Genomic DNA, 18562 nt, shown 5'->3' with positions numbered 1-18562 from the left:
AGGTGACCTTGAAGCTAAGCTAAGCAAGCTGAGGTGGAGCAAGCAAGGGGGGGGGGGGCAGGCAGGACAATGACGAGCAGGCAGGCAGAGAGGTAGAGGTAAAGAAGAATGGCCAACAGATCGTATCAAAGGAAAAGGCATGAAGTATAAACATGCAGCCCAAACAAGGGCCTTGGGGACAAAGCTGAGGTACTTGGTAAATGGCTTAAGCAGCCAGAGCCCCAGATTCTCTTCTTTAAGAGCGTCCTCCACTGTCCCACCTGGGCATCCATCCCATATACAGTCACCAAACCCAGACACTATTGCAGACGCTAAGAAGGGCTTGCTGACAGGATCCTGGTACAGCTGTCTCCTGAGAGGCTCTGCTAGAGCCTGACAAATACAGAGGCGGATGCTAGCAGCCAACCATTGGACTGAGCGTGGGGTCCCCAATGGAGGAGTTGGAGAAGGGACTGAAGGAGCTGAGGGGATCTGCAGCCCCATGGGGGAGCAACAGTGTCAACTGACCAGACTCTACCCCCACCCCCAGCTCCCAGGGACTAAACCACCAACCAAAGAGTACACATGGAGGTATCCCTGGCTCCAACCACGTATGTAGCAGAGGATGGCTTTGTTGGGCATCAATGGGAGGAGATGTCCTTGGTCCTGTGAAGGCTCAATGCCCCAGTGTAGGGGAATACCAGGACAGGAAGACAGGAGTGGGGGGAGGGGGTGGAGCACCACCATAAAGGCAGAGGGAGGGGGATGAGATAGGGAGTTTCTGAAGGGGAGACCTAGAAAGGGGATAACATTTGAAATGTAAATAAAGAAAATATCCAATTAAAAAAAAAGAATAAGATCAACACCCTCCTCAAAATAAGAGTGCCCCCCCACCACAGACTGGACACTAGGGAGAGTGCTGAGGTAGAAGTTTGCTTAGAGAGGGAATGTGTGCTCACAGACCAAGAATGAATAAATCATTCTCACTGGACCCGATTTCTAGAGAAAAGGCATTAACACAGTAAGACTTTTTTCATTTGAAGAACAAACTTTTTTCAGGCTGTTCTTGGTTGTTGTTTTTTTTGTTTTGTTTTGTTTTTTGGCTTGGATTGCTTTGTTTTTAAAGACAGGAACTTACAATGTTGCAAAGGCTAGCCTTGAACTCACTGTATAACCTGACTGAGCTGTCTTCAAAGTCAAGATTCCCTTGTCTCGGCTACTAAAGGACTTAGCTGCAGGCTTGAATCACAATACCACGTTCTTGGGTGTTTTGGTTTTCTTAAAATTCCTACCAAAGGCAAATATGAAAACCCAGCAGGTCAGAACTGAAATAGAGGCTGGTCACCTGACCTTACAGAAAGGTAGGCCACAGCACTCTAAACGACAGCTTCCTTGCCCTCCCTCACGAATACTTAAACCCTGGTGTTTGGCTCCTTCCCCAAAAGCAAGCAATAGAGGCGGCAAAGGCCACCTGTGAAAGGCTCCCCATCAACCGCATGATGCAGGACAGACACAGAGACAAGCTGGTATTATCTGTGCTATTCAACTATGAAACCAAATCAGCATCGTTTTGCAAATGCCTCTGATATAAACAGAAGTCATTTTCTTTTGCTTAAGCTAATTATGACTTCATTTGATTCACTTGTACCTTAAATGAGTCACTGGACACACGTGATAAAGGACAAAATGTGGCCTCTGACAAGAAAGCCTGACAGAAGTGAGTAAAGAGGAAAAGTCTATCCACACCACACAATGAAACTAGCAAAATGCCAAAGGCCATATGTTAATAGAGAAAAAAGCTGACCACTGTGTTCTCATTAGGTCAGAATTTTAAATATAATCAAATCATTCTCAACTGTATAAAGGAACAAAAAAGTGGAAAAGAAACTTTCAGAGACAGTGAAAACTATCCTAATAGTCACCACAGTGAACTCTCCTGTCATGGCACCACAGCAACCACCACGATCAAACACTCCACTTATTAACATCTTAGCCACGAAGAGTTCCATCCTCTAAGATGACTGACCAAGCACTGTACGGAACACCCCAGTGGAAGAGGAGGAGGAGGAGGAGCAGGAGGAAGAGCAGGGGGAGAAGCAGGAGGAGGAGGAGGAGGAGGGACAACACCACCTATACTTATTGAAGCCTATGTGCCAAGTACCCTGCCCAGTGCCTTCCCTCTAGGGAAGTGAGTTACGAACAGTCACACCTATGGTTTAAGAAGGGTGTTACTACCATTTCAATTCTCCAGCTGGAAAACAGGAGAGCCTTAAAGGAGCCGCCAGCACGCAGAGCCTTTGACAAGCTTTTGCTTTCTTTAGTTATATTTTGAAAGGCGCTGCGGTAGGAGTGGGGGTGGGTTCTGGTGTCCTTCCAGCTCACTCTGTCTTCCTCCCCAAGACAACAGAACGCTAGAGACTGTTCTAGTTCAAAGCAGACTTCTGGGAGCCAACACAGAGAAGACCACCAAGGGTTTGAAGCCTGCCTGGGGCATCTCTTTGTTCTAGGTCAAGTCTTGGCCAAAAACGACATGTACAATTTAACTAAAAATAAAATATATCTGTACTGGAGAGATGGCTCAGTGGTCAAAACCACATACCGCTTTTCCTCAGAACCTGAATTCAATTCCCAGCACCCAGAGCAGGTGGCTGTACCCCCAGCTCCAGGGGGATCTAACACCTCTGACCTATGTGGGCATTTGCATTCATATTCATATGCTCACATACACAATTAAAATAAATCTTTAAAAATAAAATACATCTTGCAGGGCATGGTGGTGTGCAACTTTAATCTCAGCATTTGGGAAGTAGAGAGAGCTGGATCTCTGTGAATTCAAGGACCGCCTGATCCAAGAAGTGACACTCTATCTCAGTAAATAAAAATAAATAATAAAAAAAAATTTTTTTTTGAGCTGGGGTCTCAGTATGTGCCTAGACGTCTCTGGTTTCCAATTCATGGAGATCCACCTGCCTCTGCATCCAAGCTTACCTGGCTAAAATAAATCTTAAAACAACAACAAAATTACTCCTTCTACCTACAGTGAACATCTACCTCTGCTTCTTCTTAAACTCTACAGAAGTCCCTGGGCGCTTTTATAAGCATAACCCCAACAGAGTGAAGAATGCAGCCTCAGCACTTTTCTGAACTCGGTTCTGGTCAACGGCTGCAAACTACTATAAAGACAAGGGCAATCCTGCTGTTAAAACAGTTTGTACAAACACTACCAATATGGAGCAGTACCAGCTTCAAGTTTGACAACCCCCCCCCCACAGACACGGGGGTGGGGGGCAGACAGACAGACAGAGACAGACAACATAAGTGGAATTACTGCTTTCTTTGTAGTACCATGCCTACAGGTAATTTTATTTTTCTAACTTTCAAAGTATAACTTTGTTACATTGATTTTTATCATAAGATATATGTGGGTTTTGTTGTTGTTTGTTTTTTAAGGGAAAAATATCACCCTGAAAAACAGATTCTTTCTGAAACCTACTTGTCATATGGGATGATGCCATGCAGAAACAGTCCAGAGCATCCCACATCCTGCTGAGGAAACACACACACACACACACACACACACACACACAAATACAAGCCAGCTTTCCCCTTTAGCCGCGGCGCCCCACGCCCTAAGCTCTGACAGTAGTCCTGCCTTTAGACTTTACCCGTCTCTGCTGGGGACCCAATCCTGGCCTCGCACAGTTCCCACTGACAGCCAGTGACAGTGGCACTGGAGAGGACAGCAGGGTGGAAGGATGACCTGGGCTCTGAGAGGAAGGCTGCATGTGGAGCTGTTTGGTCAGAATGCAGGAAGTGTTGCTTGGCAGAGCCTTCTGATGCACCATCTGCAAGTTGTATGGTGTTGGAGCTGACCCAGGGAGATGCCACAGGAAACACATGCGGAAGAAAAAGCGGAAGCTTGGACAGATCAAACTAAAGCCACAGCTAAGAAAGTGATTATTTTAGGAAGGACATTTCATGTCCTTCCCCAGCCTATTCAATCCCTATCAGTGACGGCCAACTTCACTGAGGTGATCTGGTGAGGACAGCGGGGCTACAGCTCAATGCCACAGTGCTTGCCTAGCATATGCAGGCCTGGGACACAATCCCCAGCCCAATAAATGAATGAATGAACAATAATTAATGAATGAATTCTTACTAAGGGAAGGGAAGCCTCACAGCATATTTTAATATGCCCATGAACAGAAGAAAAGCAGTGTGTTTCAGATACATAGAGGGCAAATTCTGAATGCACTAAAAACCAGAAGGCAATCCCGGCACTTGGGAGGCAGATCTGAGTTCAAGACCAGACTGATCTACAAAGTGAGTTCCAGGACAGCCAGGGCTACAGAGAGAAACCCTGTCTTAGAAAAACAAAAAAGAAAAAGAAGAAAAGTTGAAAATGTATAAAAGGCTATGGAGTTATATGATTTAAAAAAAAAAAAAAAAGGCAGAGCCATCAAGGTGGCTGAGTGAGTAACAGCCAAGACGGAAAACCTGTGCTCAATGCCTGGGGCCTAAACTGTGGAAGGAAAGAATCAACTCCTCAAAGTTATCCTCTGTACACATGCTGAGGTATGCCCATGAGTGCATGCCTGTGCACACATGCTAAATTTTAAATGTAATAAAAACAAGAAAAAACGAATGCATATAAGCCAGGTAGTGTTGGTGCCTACCTTTAATCCCAGCACTTAGGAGACAGAGGCAGGAATCTCTGAGTTGAAGGCCAGCCTGGACTACAAAGTAAGTTTCAGGACAGCCAGAACTCTGTCCATATCTCCTCACCTCAACCCCAAAAAGAAACAAACAAATGACCAATGCTTATAAATTCTGCCTTTAAAAGTATTTTTGTGAGCCAGGTGGAGGCAGTACATGCCTTTAATCCCAGCAATTGGAAGGCAGAAGCAGAGGCCAGCCTGGTCTACACAGTGAGTTTCAGGACAGCCAAGCTAAAACAAAAAACCTTGTCTCAAAAAAATAAATACATAAAAAATAAAGAAATAATATAAAAACAAAAACAAGACCAAACAACAATAACAAAGTATTTTTACTATTAGGACTGGGCAGAATGTCTGTTTTAGGATAAGCTAATTTATTCTTCCTAGTATGTATCCATCAGAGCCATCAAAGTCAGTGACGCAGCAGAAGCACACCTCAAGCTGGTCCCGGTGGAGAACATCTGCAATCATAACATTCAGGAGGCTACAGCAGGAGGATTGTGATTTCCAGACCAACCTGGCTAGTTTGGGCTACATAGAGAGACTCTGTCTCAAAATATATGTAAGACAAAATGTTTTCCATTTCACTGTGTCTATTTTGTAGATTGCTATAGCTCGATGCCGATCTAATGCTTGGTAGACTCAGCAGATGCTGTGTAAACATCTGCTGAATTAGAAAACAAAGCCTCTAGAGACTGCAACAAACAGAAGGTCCCGTACCTGCTCAGTAAGTCTCCCAGATCAGCATCTAACAGACGCCAAGGAGGAACCGGTCATGGAAAGACACCAATGAGAAAAGCACTGTGGCATCTACAGCCACATGTGGGCAAGCCTGTTCTGTATTGAAAGTTCCCTGAATCCACAAAAACAGGGAAAAGAAGAAAGCAGCACCATCAGAACATCCCAGTTTAAACACTCACTGTATGAGAGGAGCAAATTGCTGGCAATTCATAGGTTCACTTCTGAAATACACAGGCTCATGGCTCACCACAGAAATGGGCCAGAGTAAGGACTAGGAAAGGACAAGTTTGTCTCCTTAAATCAAAAGAAGGAGAGACAAAGAGAAAGAGCACGGTTCTTCGTGCCTTTTCTCCATTTCTGTGTTTCTAGTGTGGTGATGAAACATTCTGACCAAAGCACACTGGAAAAAAAAAAAAAGAAAGAAAGCTCCGTTTGGTTCACCCTTCTAGGTCACAGTCCATCACTGAGGGAACTCTGTGGAGGAGTGCTGCTCCCTGGCTTGCTCCTAATGGCTTGCTCAGCCTGCCTTCTTATACACTCAGGACCATACAAACCTTTCCTGAATTCCTATGGGCCTGGCTAGGCCCTGTCACTGCTGGGTCTTTAGGAGACAGTTCTTTGTTTAGTAATCCTGTGCCCCTGTGCAAGGGCATTTAACCCTGCAGACTCAGTTTATACATCTGTAAAATGGAGGACAAATTATATTCTCTTCCCAACCTAAAAAAAAAAAAAATCCACAAAACAAGTCTCTGGTACTATTATTAGTATCTCCAAGGCAAACACGGACTAAACTCCATGAGCAAGTACATTTTAACCATATTTGGAATGCCTTGCAAAAATGGATGTGTGTAGCAGCCTTTTGGGAGCCATTTCCCAGATCAGTTTTAAAGAACACATAAGTACCACGAAGCTTCCTCTTTAGCATCCCATCACAAGGGAATGTGCTTGTATCAAAGCAGATCTTCCTCCTAGTCCTTGTCCTTTCTGTACAAGCTTCTGAGCCCAGTCACTGTGCATATGGATCTAAGCATTAAAAAATGACCAGAAGGACTGGGGAGATGCCTCAGCAGTGAAGAATACTTGCTGCTCTTGCAGAAACCCTGGGTTCGGTTCCTAGCACCCAAATGGTGACTCACAACCATGTGTAACTCCAGTTCCAGGGGATCAGATGAACTCTTCTGACCGCCTTGGGCACCAGGACACATGCAGGGCAAACACTCATACACAAAAAAATAAAACGAACCTATTTTATAGGTCAAGGCAGCTTGGCAAAGAACTGGTAAGGCTGAAGAGTCAGAACTGTCACGCAGCATTGGTTTCTACATACGAAGTCCTCCCATCAGCCACTCTGGCTGTTTGTGCTGCCTGGCGTTTCCCATCACCGTGTCTTCACTGAGGCACAAAGTGGAACTGTGGCTTAACAACTGGTATGGAGAGCTGTTTACAATGTGCATTTTTGGTTTAAAAGGCAGCTGAGATTATAACTGGTAACATTAATTCCATTTTGGTAAGCCCCATTCAAACCCACATACCGTGCACATATATCTAACAGGATGCATTATAATTAGCAAGTCTGTAATCTCTTAACATTTATTTATTTTTATTAAAAGAGTAGTGCGTGTGTGGGGGTGCTCACATGCCACAGAGCAAAAGTCAAAGGACGACTTATAGAAAACGGTTCTTTCCTTCCACACAGTTAGGGTCCACCGGCTGAGCTCAGACGCTCAGGCTTGGCAGCAAGGTCCTCTGCACATTTTTACATGTGTGGCTGGCACTGGGTTTTTTTTAAGTTTATTTTTATTTGTGTTTGTGTGTGTTTTTTGTGTGTGTTTGCTACAAGTGTGTATCTAAGGAGGCCAGGAGAGTGCCTCAGGTACTCTGGAACTGGAGTTACAGGTGTTGGTGAGATGCATTGTTTCCGATAACCAAACTTAGGTCCTCTGCAAGGCCTAACAACAACCAGCCCAAGTTTCTAACTTGTACCTATTTTTTGTGTAACTTCATCTCATTTTTTCTATAATGAACACTTGTGGCTTCTGACATAGGAATTCACACAGCTTTTCATTTTCACATGAAAAGTGACTCTGTGCTCAAGCTATCACCAGATGCCTCCCTGGATCAGAGCTCAGCATCTCTGCTGCATACCGCTAGACATTCCTTGCAACCTGTGCCTGAGGCTGAGCTAGGAAAAGGGTTTAGCTAAGTTCTAGACATCCGATATCAAGTAGCAAAGTGTCCCCAGATTCCTGCCTCCTGCAGATCTCAGCTTCCAGAACCATCAGCTTCCCTCTGAACAGGTTACAAAACATGACCAAAGGTCCTATGTTATGATTCAGGATCTTAACCTGTCACCCTCACCGACTTAGAGGAATCAATGACAAAACAACTCAGGCTACTCTGGCACAGTCACAGAAGCCAGAGTTAACCATTACTCTTTGTTTTAGGCTATCATTTGCAGTCCCTTTGGATCACAAAGGGGAAAAATAAGATCATGTTTAACAACTTCATCTTCAAATACTTTAGCCAATGTTTTAGGACAGACAGTGCTGACTCTTGATAGATCCTGTTCTGGCTTAGCAAAGGCTTCTACCTCTGGAGAAGCCTCTGGAAGTTCCAAGATCTGATCAGTAGGCTTATCACCAGGAGTAGGCATAATTACACTACAAGAGATGTAAAGGTTCTGGCACCTTATGTCATCCGCCTTCAAGAAAGCATCTCAGAAACTGCAAATTTACCAGCTAGGAAAAGTGGTACAAAGAAAAGACAGGCTGGCACGTGGTTCAGTGGTAGAGTACTTTTTTATCATGGTGGAGGCCCTGTGTTCTCGCTCCAGAACTGCACACAGGGAAAAGTGGTATCAGATGACAATGGGTCTCTTCAGAGTGGTATGGTTCACAGTGGTATGGTTCATAGTCAAACACCAAAAATAAATAAAACACATACACACACACACACACACCACCCGCAGGACACAAAAGGCAGGCAGACAGTAAAATCAAAGGGTAAAAATAGTGGATACTAGTCTTCATAAAAGTGCTCTGAGGCTCCCCCAAGGTGAGGAGGGTATCAGACTCAGGGCTCGGGGCCACACACAAGCAACATCTGAACGCTGCTCATCCATTTCCGGTAATGTGATGGCTGGCAAAGCCATCTACTTAAAAATATGCTGTTTTCTCACCTCCTCCTACCATTATCTTTTAATAAGCCATGCAAATTGGAGTAGAGAGTCTTAGCCAGTACAAACGACAACGAGGACCACCGCACAGCATCCTCACAGCACTGTCTTAAATGCAAAACCACAAAACTGCCCTCTAAAAGGACCCCTGAACTATGAGCACAGTGAGCTGAACCACTGCCTTCCCCACTGCCTCCCAAATGAAACATAGCAGGGCGCATGGGCAAAGAGTGCGGTCAGAAGGACGACTGGGGCACTCTTGCACTCTGGTCACACTTCAGAAGATGCTTCAGTTGTAGTTTACTCTCACTAAACAGGAAAGGTTAAAGGTTAAAGCCAGTTAGTGTTCAACTAGGGTGCTATCAAAGAAAGACAAAGAGAGAACCTGACCACGTTACCTCTCTGGACTACAGGGAGAGCCCAGCCTCTCGATATCAAGTTCTGACAGAGGAAGTGGTTTTTATTTGCCAATTAATACTGAAAATAGGCTCCATTTTAGTACTCTCCACTAGACGCCTTGACTTCAAAAGACATATGCAAAGGCTGCAGGCCTCAGGTCTCTGATTTCTCATCCCTGGCCCACCTGTTTTACATCTTAACAAGGTGAAAAAGTGGGAACACATCGGGAGGCAGTGAATTTGGCAAAGCGTCTACCTGCACACTACTGATCAGACTGCGGAAGCCGGGCATGGTAGTACTGCCTTTAGTCTTAGCTTTCAGGAGGTGGAGACAGACTGAGCTCTGTGACTTCGAAGCCAGACTGGTCTACACAGTGAGTTCCAGAACAGCCAGGATACATAATCCAGAGACAAACAAACAAAATTGAAAAAAAAAAAAAAAAAAAAAAACAATCTCACAATTTTCACAAATTGAAACTGAGAAGGAGCCTACTAACAGGTAAAGAATGACTGCTCCAGAAGTCTTCAACGTGGGCTAGGAGGGCTGATCTCTCCAACCTCCTCTCTGTGCCTCATGCAGGGAGCTCCAGACACACACTGTCAACGGGCAGCCTTCCCTGGGTCCGTCCAGGACCCCTTACCTAGACCTAATGTCTTCCAAGTCTTGACTGAAATACCACCTTTGTAAGAATGAAAAGATGCCTTGCCCCCACTATCTTCTAAATGCTATACAACTAACTTATGCATATCGTTGACTCTTTTTACATAAGCTCCCAGGGAGTTCGATCTTTGTTCTGTTCTCTGATAGTTATTACAAGCGTTCCAGGATCGTACCTGGCACACAGCAGGCGCTCAGAAAGTATTTCCCGAGTGAAAGCACTTCTTGACTAAAATTGCAAATTGGAAGGGGTGCGATAAAATGAGAAGTAGCGGGAGGAGAATGCTTTGGGCAGACACCGAAAGAGGCCAAGGCCGACCCACATTCCCTACAACAGCGCGGACGGAAAGCAGTGCACCACCCCCGGCAGGCGAGCTCTCCAGACTCACGGAGAAAGTCCAGGGCAGAGTATACACACCAGGCTGCGGACTGCCGGGGAACCCCGCGCGGGGTTCCTATCACGCAGGCTTTCTGCTCCCTTCCCGGATACCTGGGGAGCTGGGGCCGCAGGACCTCCCGGGCTCCGGCTCCCGCCCACAGGCGCGGTGGCGAGCGACAGGGCCCTGCCCCGGCACCTGCCCAGCCTGCCGCAGGGGTCCGGGCCTCGGCCAGCCCGGAGGCCCCAGTGCGTCCTGCCGCTTCGCCCCGCCCGGCACCCGGGCAGGAAGCGCTCCTGCCCGGGCCACTCCACCCGCCGCCGTGCTCGCCCGGCGCAGTCTCACCTCAGGACGTACGTACGACACGAAGGAAGGCTTGGGCGCCTTAGTGCCGCCGCCACTTCCGACTCCCCCTTTCCCCAGCATCCCGCCGCCTTACGAAGCAACGACGCGCGGCGGCAGAGGTGGCGGCTCCGGCTCAGGTTCCCGCAGCGGCGGTGGCCACCAGCACCAGCGGCCGGGGCTCCGCCCATCCCTAGGGCCGCGGCAGCGGCGGCAGTACCGCCCGCATCCGGCTCCGCCGCGGACACCGTTCGCTCCGCCCAGGCCACGCGCCCCGCCTACCGACCGTGGAACACGCCCACTGCCGCTCACTCTTCTCTGGCTGAGAGGTCTCGCCCACAACCCAGGAGCTGGCCACGCCCACTTCCTTATTGGCCAGAGTGCCTGAGCGCCCGCCCCTCCTGGCTTGATTTGTTCCTCTGTTTGCTGCAAAGCCCGCCCCCAGGCATCCTCTGATTGGCACGGGCAGTACCTAAAGAGATTTGCTCTAGAGGGATTTGCTCTAGCCAATGCAGACAGCGGTCTCTCCGGGCTTCCCCACGATTGGATAGCGAGAATGTCGCCGTTTGCCTAATGATCCTGCGGTCGCTAAGTTATTGCGGGCAGTCGTTCTACCCCTTTGCTTTATTAATTTGCCAGCAGCTTTGAAATTCAGCTTCCAAAAGCTTGCTGAACAGAATACCTTCCTCCACAGAAGCTTCAAATTCACACCAGCGACGTTCAGACTTTAGATAAATGAAAAGAGACAGAGCGGATAGGAACGAAGTAATAGATGACCGTAAAATGTTGTGTTCAACTTCAAATTTCTTTTGTTTGTTGCTTGGATTCTAACTGGTAAGATATCAAAAGCCCTTAAGACTTATTTACTTTCCCAAGTTATCGACAAACCTCTCATAGTAAGCCAAGATTGCAAATAAAGCACACATACTCACACTCAGACTACTCATTTGAATTCCACCTTTGAGGCACTTGCCTTGCATTAGCAAGGCCAAATTGAATTCTCCCTCTGGAGCACTGTGTTAGAATAAGACACGATGCAGCTCATTCGAAGTTCCATCTACTGTGAAAAGCCAATAAACATTTGCAGTTAATTTTTCAAATGTCAAGCCTTGTTATGCCTTAGCCTGACCAATAGCCTTAAAAAAAAAATCCTAAGTACTACTCCTTCATGAAGCTCTCCCAAGTAACACAGAAAGGGTGGTAGAGTACACCTGCCGTTCCAGCACTTGGGAGGCCAAACGAGAAGATTTGTGAATTTGTGGTCAGCTCATACTACATAGGAAGTTCCGGGTCAACCTAGACCACAAATAAGACCTTCATCTCAAAACCTAGCAAACGATTAACTGAGCTCCTCCAGATTGGTTCCCAGGAAGAAGATGTGACCCCCTGATTCAGATATGCCAGACAGATTCTGTTACTTTTGTTTCCAGCCTCTGACCCAATCCATAAACAGAAGTACTGGCTTTTGATAGAAATTCACCAAGCAAATGTCCCTTTCTTCAGGCGTTAAGTAGGCGTTAAGTATTACTAGATCACCCTGATCTTTAACATCTGCCGTTGGTCAAGCCTGGTTGCAGTATGATTCTGGAAACTTGACACTGTCTCTGCATCAGTACACTTCCCAGGAATTGGAGCCAACAAATGAAAGGTTTTAAATACCAAGAAGCCAGCTGGTTTGCTACCCTCTTCTGAATGTGTCCCTCCCCTCCCCCATGTGATACTGTGAAGAAGAAATGGACCTGGAAGAGATTTAAGTCTTGAAGGAATGCCCTTGTGAGATCAGAGGGTTCTGGCTAGCCATCCCCCATGAGAGAACTCAACAAGAATTTGTAATTGTTGAATGGGCCACCCTTCCCAACATGGAATCTAATGATGTCGTGTTCTGGAATTCCCTAGACTCTGGAGCAGTGAGAAGCAATTTTCTATTATGTATAAATAATCAACTGTAAGGTCTTCTGTTACTGCAGCAGGTGTACACTCATACATACTTCTAGAGTCAGTTTTCACTCACTGATAAACACTTATTTAAGATGTATTTGTATGTGTGTGTCTATATATGTGGGGGTGGAGCTCATGGAGGTTGTCTCTTATTCCCTGAAGCTGTTGTTATGGGCAGTTGTAATACCCCACAGTGATGCCGGGGAAACAAATTCAGGTTAAAAGGAAGTGCTCTTAACTTCACAACTGTCACTCTAGCCCAGACGGGTAATCTCGATTGTCAACTTGATGGAATCTGGAATGAACTAAAGACACACCTATGGGCAGATCTACCAGAGCATTTCCAGGAAGGATTAACAGAGGGAAGAAGACACTCCTCAAGAGGAGGCTGCACCTCCCAGTAGGTGGCCCAGATAGCAACAGATCCTGAGAATATCAGTGCAGCTCCTTTGCCTGTCTGGGCTCTGGCTGGAGAGTGTGCCTTGCCTCATTGCTGCAGCTGTTGTCCCCTTCACTGACATCAGACTTCAGCCTCAGCCTGACTCTCCAGGAATCTCCTAGGCCTTTGACAGACACCACATTGGGACTACTAAGGCATCTGACTTCTCTGACTCAGCAGCTACCAGGCTCTCAGGCATACAGATAGCCATTGCTAAGACTACATGGCCCATATAGGTTGTAAGCCTTCTTAGTAAGTTCTCTTTATAGTATAATAGGTCCCTTTATAGTCCTGTTGGTTCTGCTCATCTAGAAAGCCCTACCTAACTACAGAGAGACAAATGGATGGATGGACGGACACACACACACACACACACACACACACAGAGGGTTGGGGCAGGGATTAATCTCTTGCTACAACCGTCTTTCAATTCTTCTCTGGAGATGATGAGAAATAGACACAGCCTAAGAAGCATCTGGTTTCTTCTTGAGGTATCATAGCAGGACAGCCTGCTGGGATTTTTCATTTTTTTAAATGTTTTCTGTCCTATTGTCCAGGCTGGCCTCAAACTCCTTGGCTGGAGCCACCAACTTCTGCAGAACCTAAATCAGGGACCAGCACAGTCAGCTTATTTATTTAGTTTTACTCTCAGGTGGAACACAGCCAGAGCCGGTCACGTGGTTAGAAGCCTAGTGAGCCCCCTCCTCCTTGGAGTCTGCCTTCTCCCATGCAGTGGCTTGCTTGGTTTACTGATTAAATAAAGGTTGTCCAGTGGTCCATGGTGACTTACTCTAGCCTGGCCAGTCCAGAAGGTTCTTAAGGACAGTATGGTCTCAGTCTCCTTCAAACCAGAATAACACTAACCAGAGTGCTACACTGCAAGGCAAGTACACAGCAAGGATCAGAGGCGGGGATTCTCACTCGCCACGGATATGAGGGGGGAAGGCAAGAGGCAGGGAGATGCCAATTTTACAGTCATATTAAAAATTGTCTCAAAGAGACTGGAGGGATAGCTCAGTGGTTAAGATCACTGGCTGTCCTTCAAGAAGTCCTGAGTTCAATTCCCAGCACTCACACAGTGGCTCACAACCATCGACTTGGTTTGATCTCTTCTTCTGGCATGCAGAAGTATATGTGTATGACAGAGGACTCGTATACGTTAATAAATAAATAAATAAATAGATAAATCTTTTTTTTAATTGTCTTTTTTTTGGGGGGGGGGTTCGAGACAGGGTTTCTCTGTACAGCCCTGGCTGTCCTGGAACTTACTCTGTAGACCAGGCTGGCCTCGAACTCAGAAATCCGCCTGCCTCTGCCTCCCAAGTGCTGGGATTAAAGGATCACTGCCCGGCTTAAAAATTGTCTTAAAGCCACTGTGTTTCCCAAAGGCAATAAAAATTAAATATCTTTGTTCTTAAAAGGAAAGTAGCGTTGCAGATGCTTGTCTTAAATAACTTGGTATGCACTAGAGAATTTAAATGGACCATTAATTTAGAGGAAGCAATGTTTCCGAGGTATTATGTCAAGACATAAGTTCTCCCATGTAGGTTTAGTGTGTCATAGTCCTAAGCGTAAATGTAAAACGCATTTTGATTGTTACATTTTAAAGAAGTTGTTTAGAATATAAGAATTCTGATCATTGTGTTTAGAACACTTTTTCACTGTAAGCATGACACAAGGAGTAGACTCAGTAAGCTGCCTCTAGAGGTAGTGATTTGTAGAATTGATGTGACTTTTTAAAACATTAAAATTAAGCTGCGAATGTTATCTCTGCATTTTTTCATGTATGTAAAGATTTCTTGTCATATCTTGAAAAAAATTGGATGAATTAATTTCATTTTTATGATCTTTATTTTAAAAATAAAAATGTATCTTGTAGCCTGGCAGTGGTGGTGCACACCTTTAATCCCAGCACTTGGGAGGCAGAGGCAGGTGGATTTCTGAGTTCGAGGCCACCCTGGTCTACAGAGTGAGTTCCAGGACAGCCAGGGCTACACAGAGAAACCCTGTCTCGAAAAACCAAAAAATAAAAATAAAAAAAATAAAAAATAAAAAAGTTGAAGACATAGCTTAGCGACTTCCACTGCTCCTGTAGAGGACTGTTGTTTGGTTCTCAGTGACTGTGTTGGGCAGCTTACAGTACCCTACAACTCCAGACTCAAGAACTTCAACACCCTCTTTTAGCTTCCATGGGCATCTGCACACACATATGCAAATAAATACATAGCCAGAGACATCTGCATACACGCACACACACAGACACACACCTTTTTCAAAATTGTCTCAGAATATTCAATTCTAAAACTTTGTCTTAAATAAATAAGAATTGATGTATCCCACATGTTTGAAATGATATGTGACCATGCTTGCTAGTTATAATTTTTTTGGTTGAGATTTTGTTATGTTCTGCTTGATTTGAGACAAGGTCTCAAATAACCCAAGTCTGAGGGCTGGCCTCCTGCCTCCACTTCCCAAGTTTTGGGATTGCAGCCTGTACCACCACACCCATCCCTAACTGCATTTGTGTTTTTTTTTTTTTGATGTGTATAACATCGAGTTAGAAATATCATAAATGCTCACTAACAGGAGTAGGTCAAGCAAATTACAGGGCAGTCATTTAATTTGATGCAGCCATAAAATTACAGCCACACACACACACACAAAAAAAAAAAAAAAAAAGAATGAGGAAGCGTTTTAGGTAGCAGCTATGCAGTTTGGTGGATAAAGACAACCCTTCAGGAGTCAGACAGCCTGGCTTCAAACTCTGCCTGGACGTGTGATCCTGTCTCCAAGAAAGTGCTGCACTGTGCAGCCTAGCCTGGCTGTGAACGCCTGGAGTTCAGTCTGGCCTTGAACTTGGAATCCTCCTTCGTCTACCTCTTCTGTGATGGGAAAACCAAAGAGTGCTGCTGGATCTTTCTCTTCCCATATGAATAGAACCTTTTTGGATAGATATAAAGGAAATTGTGGCGTTGGTTGTTTTTAGAAAGGGAAACTGTATTTGGGGAAACATTTTTGAAGAGATTTTTTTTTTTTCCGAGACAGGGTTTCTCTGTGTAGCCTTGGCTGTCCTGGAACTCACTTGGTAGACCAGGCTAGCCTCGAACTCAGAAATCCACCTGCCTCTGCCTCCCAAGTGCTGGGATTAAAGGTGTGCGCCACCACTGCCCGGCGAGGATTATTTTCTAAGAAGTTATTGTACTATTTCAACATACTTTTTCTATTTATTTATTTATTTATTTTATTTATTTATATGAATACACTGTAGCTGTCAGACACACCAGAAGAGGCATCTGATCCCATTAGAGATGGTTGTGACCCACCATGTGGTTGTTGGGAATTGAACTCAGGATCTCTAGAAGAACTCTTAACAAATGAGCCATCTCTCTAGCCCCTCAACATTCCTTTTCACAAGAGTGACAGTTTCGCTGGGTATACAAACCACACTAAAGCGAAGGCCTCATGCCCTGCGGTAGATGCCCAACAAATTCAATGGTATTTTTTGTTTGGTTGGTTTGTTTTGTTTGGTTTTGGTCTCATAATGCTTTGACTGGGCTTTTTTTCCCGTTTCCCTACAGGTCTTTTGCCTATTATGGATTCCAGTTTTGTGTTTTTATGGGTTTGCACATGTCTCTGTGTCTGTATGTTTCCTGTGGTTTTTCTTTGTTTTTTTCTTCTCTGTTTGCTTATCTGTTAGTCCTATTCACGTTCGTAAGCTTTTGTTTTAGCCTTTGCTTTTATGTTTAGATCCCTGTTTCTTTTCTAATCAGAGAGAGCAAAAAGTGTAGATTTGGGTGGGTGGGGAGTTGGGAAGGATCTGGAAGTAGTTTTTTGGAGGGGAGAACATAATCAGAATAGATTGTATGAAAAAAAATCTTTTTTTTTTTTTGATTTTTCGAGACAGGGTTTCTCTTTATAGCCCAGGCTGTCCTGGAACTCACTCTGTAGATCAGGCTGGCCTCGAACTCAGAAATCCGCCTGCCTCTGCCTCCCAAGTGCTGGGATTAAAGGCGTGCGCCACCACCGCCCGGCAAAAAATCTATTTTCAATAAAAGATAAAAGGACACTTTATCTAGTGAGTAGTTCAAATTACTCACTATTGGACATTTTATATTGAGTAATTCAAATAACTTGGATTAAAATAAAAACCAAGTGCCTTGTTGAGAACACTTGTGCTCGGTACACATTAACGCAGGAGATTAAGGTAAGAAAGTCAGGAGGGTCAAAGTCCTTTGGTTACATAGTGAGTTCCAGCCAGTATGGACTACCTGATGAAACAGTGCCCCCATCCTCCCACCCCCGACAAACCAACCGAATAAACAACCCCACTTTCTGCCTCTGCCTGTCTTGGCATACGTTCCCCAAATCGTCCTATCCAATAAATCTATTCCTAGCATCAACAAGTCTTTTGACATTTTCCTTAGAGACCAGGGACGAGTCTCTGAATTTCTAAGCACCTCCAAGCTGCACAGTCAGCGCCTTGTCCTAGTCTCCTGATTATGTCTGAGTATCTAGAACAAGTCCTTTCATCCTCTCAGGGGTGAGCTCAGAACTCTTCAAGGTCAGTAGGTCATGCTCCTGTTTTCTCCCTCCTTCCTCTACCTCTCCTCCCCTTCCCTACCCCTCCTCTTCAACCCAGTCTTGCTCTGAAGTCGTGGATGGCCTGGAATGTACCCTGCAGACTAGCTAGCCCCAGACTTGCCAATCACTCTCCTGGGTTTCATTTTTGTTTGTTTGTTTGTTTGTTTGTTTGTTTGGTTGGTTGGTTGGTTGGTTTTTCGAGATAGGGTTTCTCTGTGTAGCCCTGGCTCTGTAGACCAGGCTGGCCTCGAACTCAGAAATCCGCCTGTCTCTGCCTCCCAAGTGCTGGGATTAAAGGCGTGGGCCACCACTACTCGGCTGACCTGCTGGGTTTCAAGATCAGCACGCTCCAACACTGTCCTTGGTGTTTTGAATACTGGGTGGGATGCTTTCAGAACGATGATGACCTATGGGTGTTTCAGGAACGTGGAAACTGCGCCCTCTACAGGGGTGTATAAAAATGGTATGCTAAATCCAATAGACTGGACCAGGTCCTGGTCACTCTCATCCTGCTCCCTTTGTCTTGCAATACCTCCTCTGGGGACATCTGCTGTGCCATAACCACATGAAACTTAAAGTACAAACTCAGCCTAGGTCAGCTTCAGGGCACCCCACACCCCCAGGAGTTACAGAATTTAACAGTGTCCAAATGCAGCTTTCAAAGAGGAGTGTCAGGAAGTCTGGGGATGTAGCTCGGTCGGCACAGAGTCCTGATTGTGCTTCCAGTACCGAATAAAGCAGGTGTGATGGCGTAAGCCTGATTAGCCCGAGGTTTGAGGCCACCAGGGATACACAAGAACTTGTCTCAAAGACAGAAGCTGAAGAGATAGCTCAGAGATCAAGAGCACTTGCTGCGCAATCCTGAGAACTGGAGTGGTGTCCTGGCACCTACATAAGAGGGCATGGCAGAGGAGACAGGAGGATCACTGGGACTTGCTGCTTCCAACTCGGTGGAGAAAACCTGGTCCTGGGTTCCACGATAGACCCTCTCGATAAAGGAATTGGCAGAGATTAATAGAAAAGGATACCCCAGACAGGCGGTGGTGGTGCACGCCTTTGAGCCCAGCACTGGGGAGCCAGTGGCAGGTGAATCTCTGAGTTTTAGGGTAGCCTGGTCTACAGAGTTCCAGGACAGCCAGGACTACACACTACATAGAGAAATCCTGTCTCGAAAATCCAGAGGGGTGGGGAGGAAGAAGAGGAGGAGGAGGAGGAG

General features: G+C 45.7%; 1 protein-coding gene across 2 annotated transcripts in view; it reads right to left on the bottom strand.

Annotated features, from left to right (window-relative positions):
• The window catches only part of Mtmr12 (myotubularin related protein 12), a 67418-nt gene extending 56852 nt beyond the window's left edge, over window positions 1-10566 (bottom strand). The window contains exon 1 of one of the 2 annotated variants that reach the window (XM_028767656.1): window positions 10392-10566. In XM_028767656.1, coding sequence (XP_028623489.1) covers window positions 10392-10472 — 81 coding nt within the window. In that variant the 5' untranslated portion in view covers window positions 10473-10566. Of the gene's footprint in view, window positions 1-10087; window positions 10141-10391 lie in introns of those variants that run through there. The other variant, XM_028767658.1, reaches the window with a different exon arrangement.
• Window positions 10567-18562: the final 7996 nt, after the last annotated feature.

This window comes from Grammomys surdaster, unplaced genomic scaffold, assembly GCF_004785775.1.
Source record: "Grammomys surdaster isolate TR1022 unplaced genomic scaffold, NIH_TR_1.0 174, whole genome shotgun sequence".
In the NCBI taxonomy this organism is placed as follows: Eukaryota; Metazoa; Chordata; class Mammalia; order Rodentia; family Muridae; genus Grammomys; species Grammomys surdaster.
Note: the sequence above shows the minus strand (reverse complement) of the source record. Positions and strands in the feature narration are given on the sequence as shown.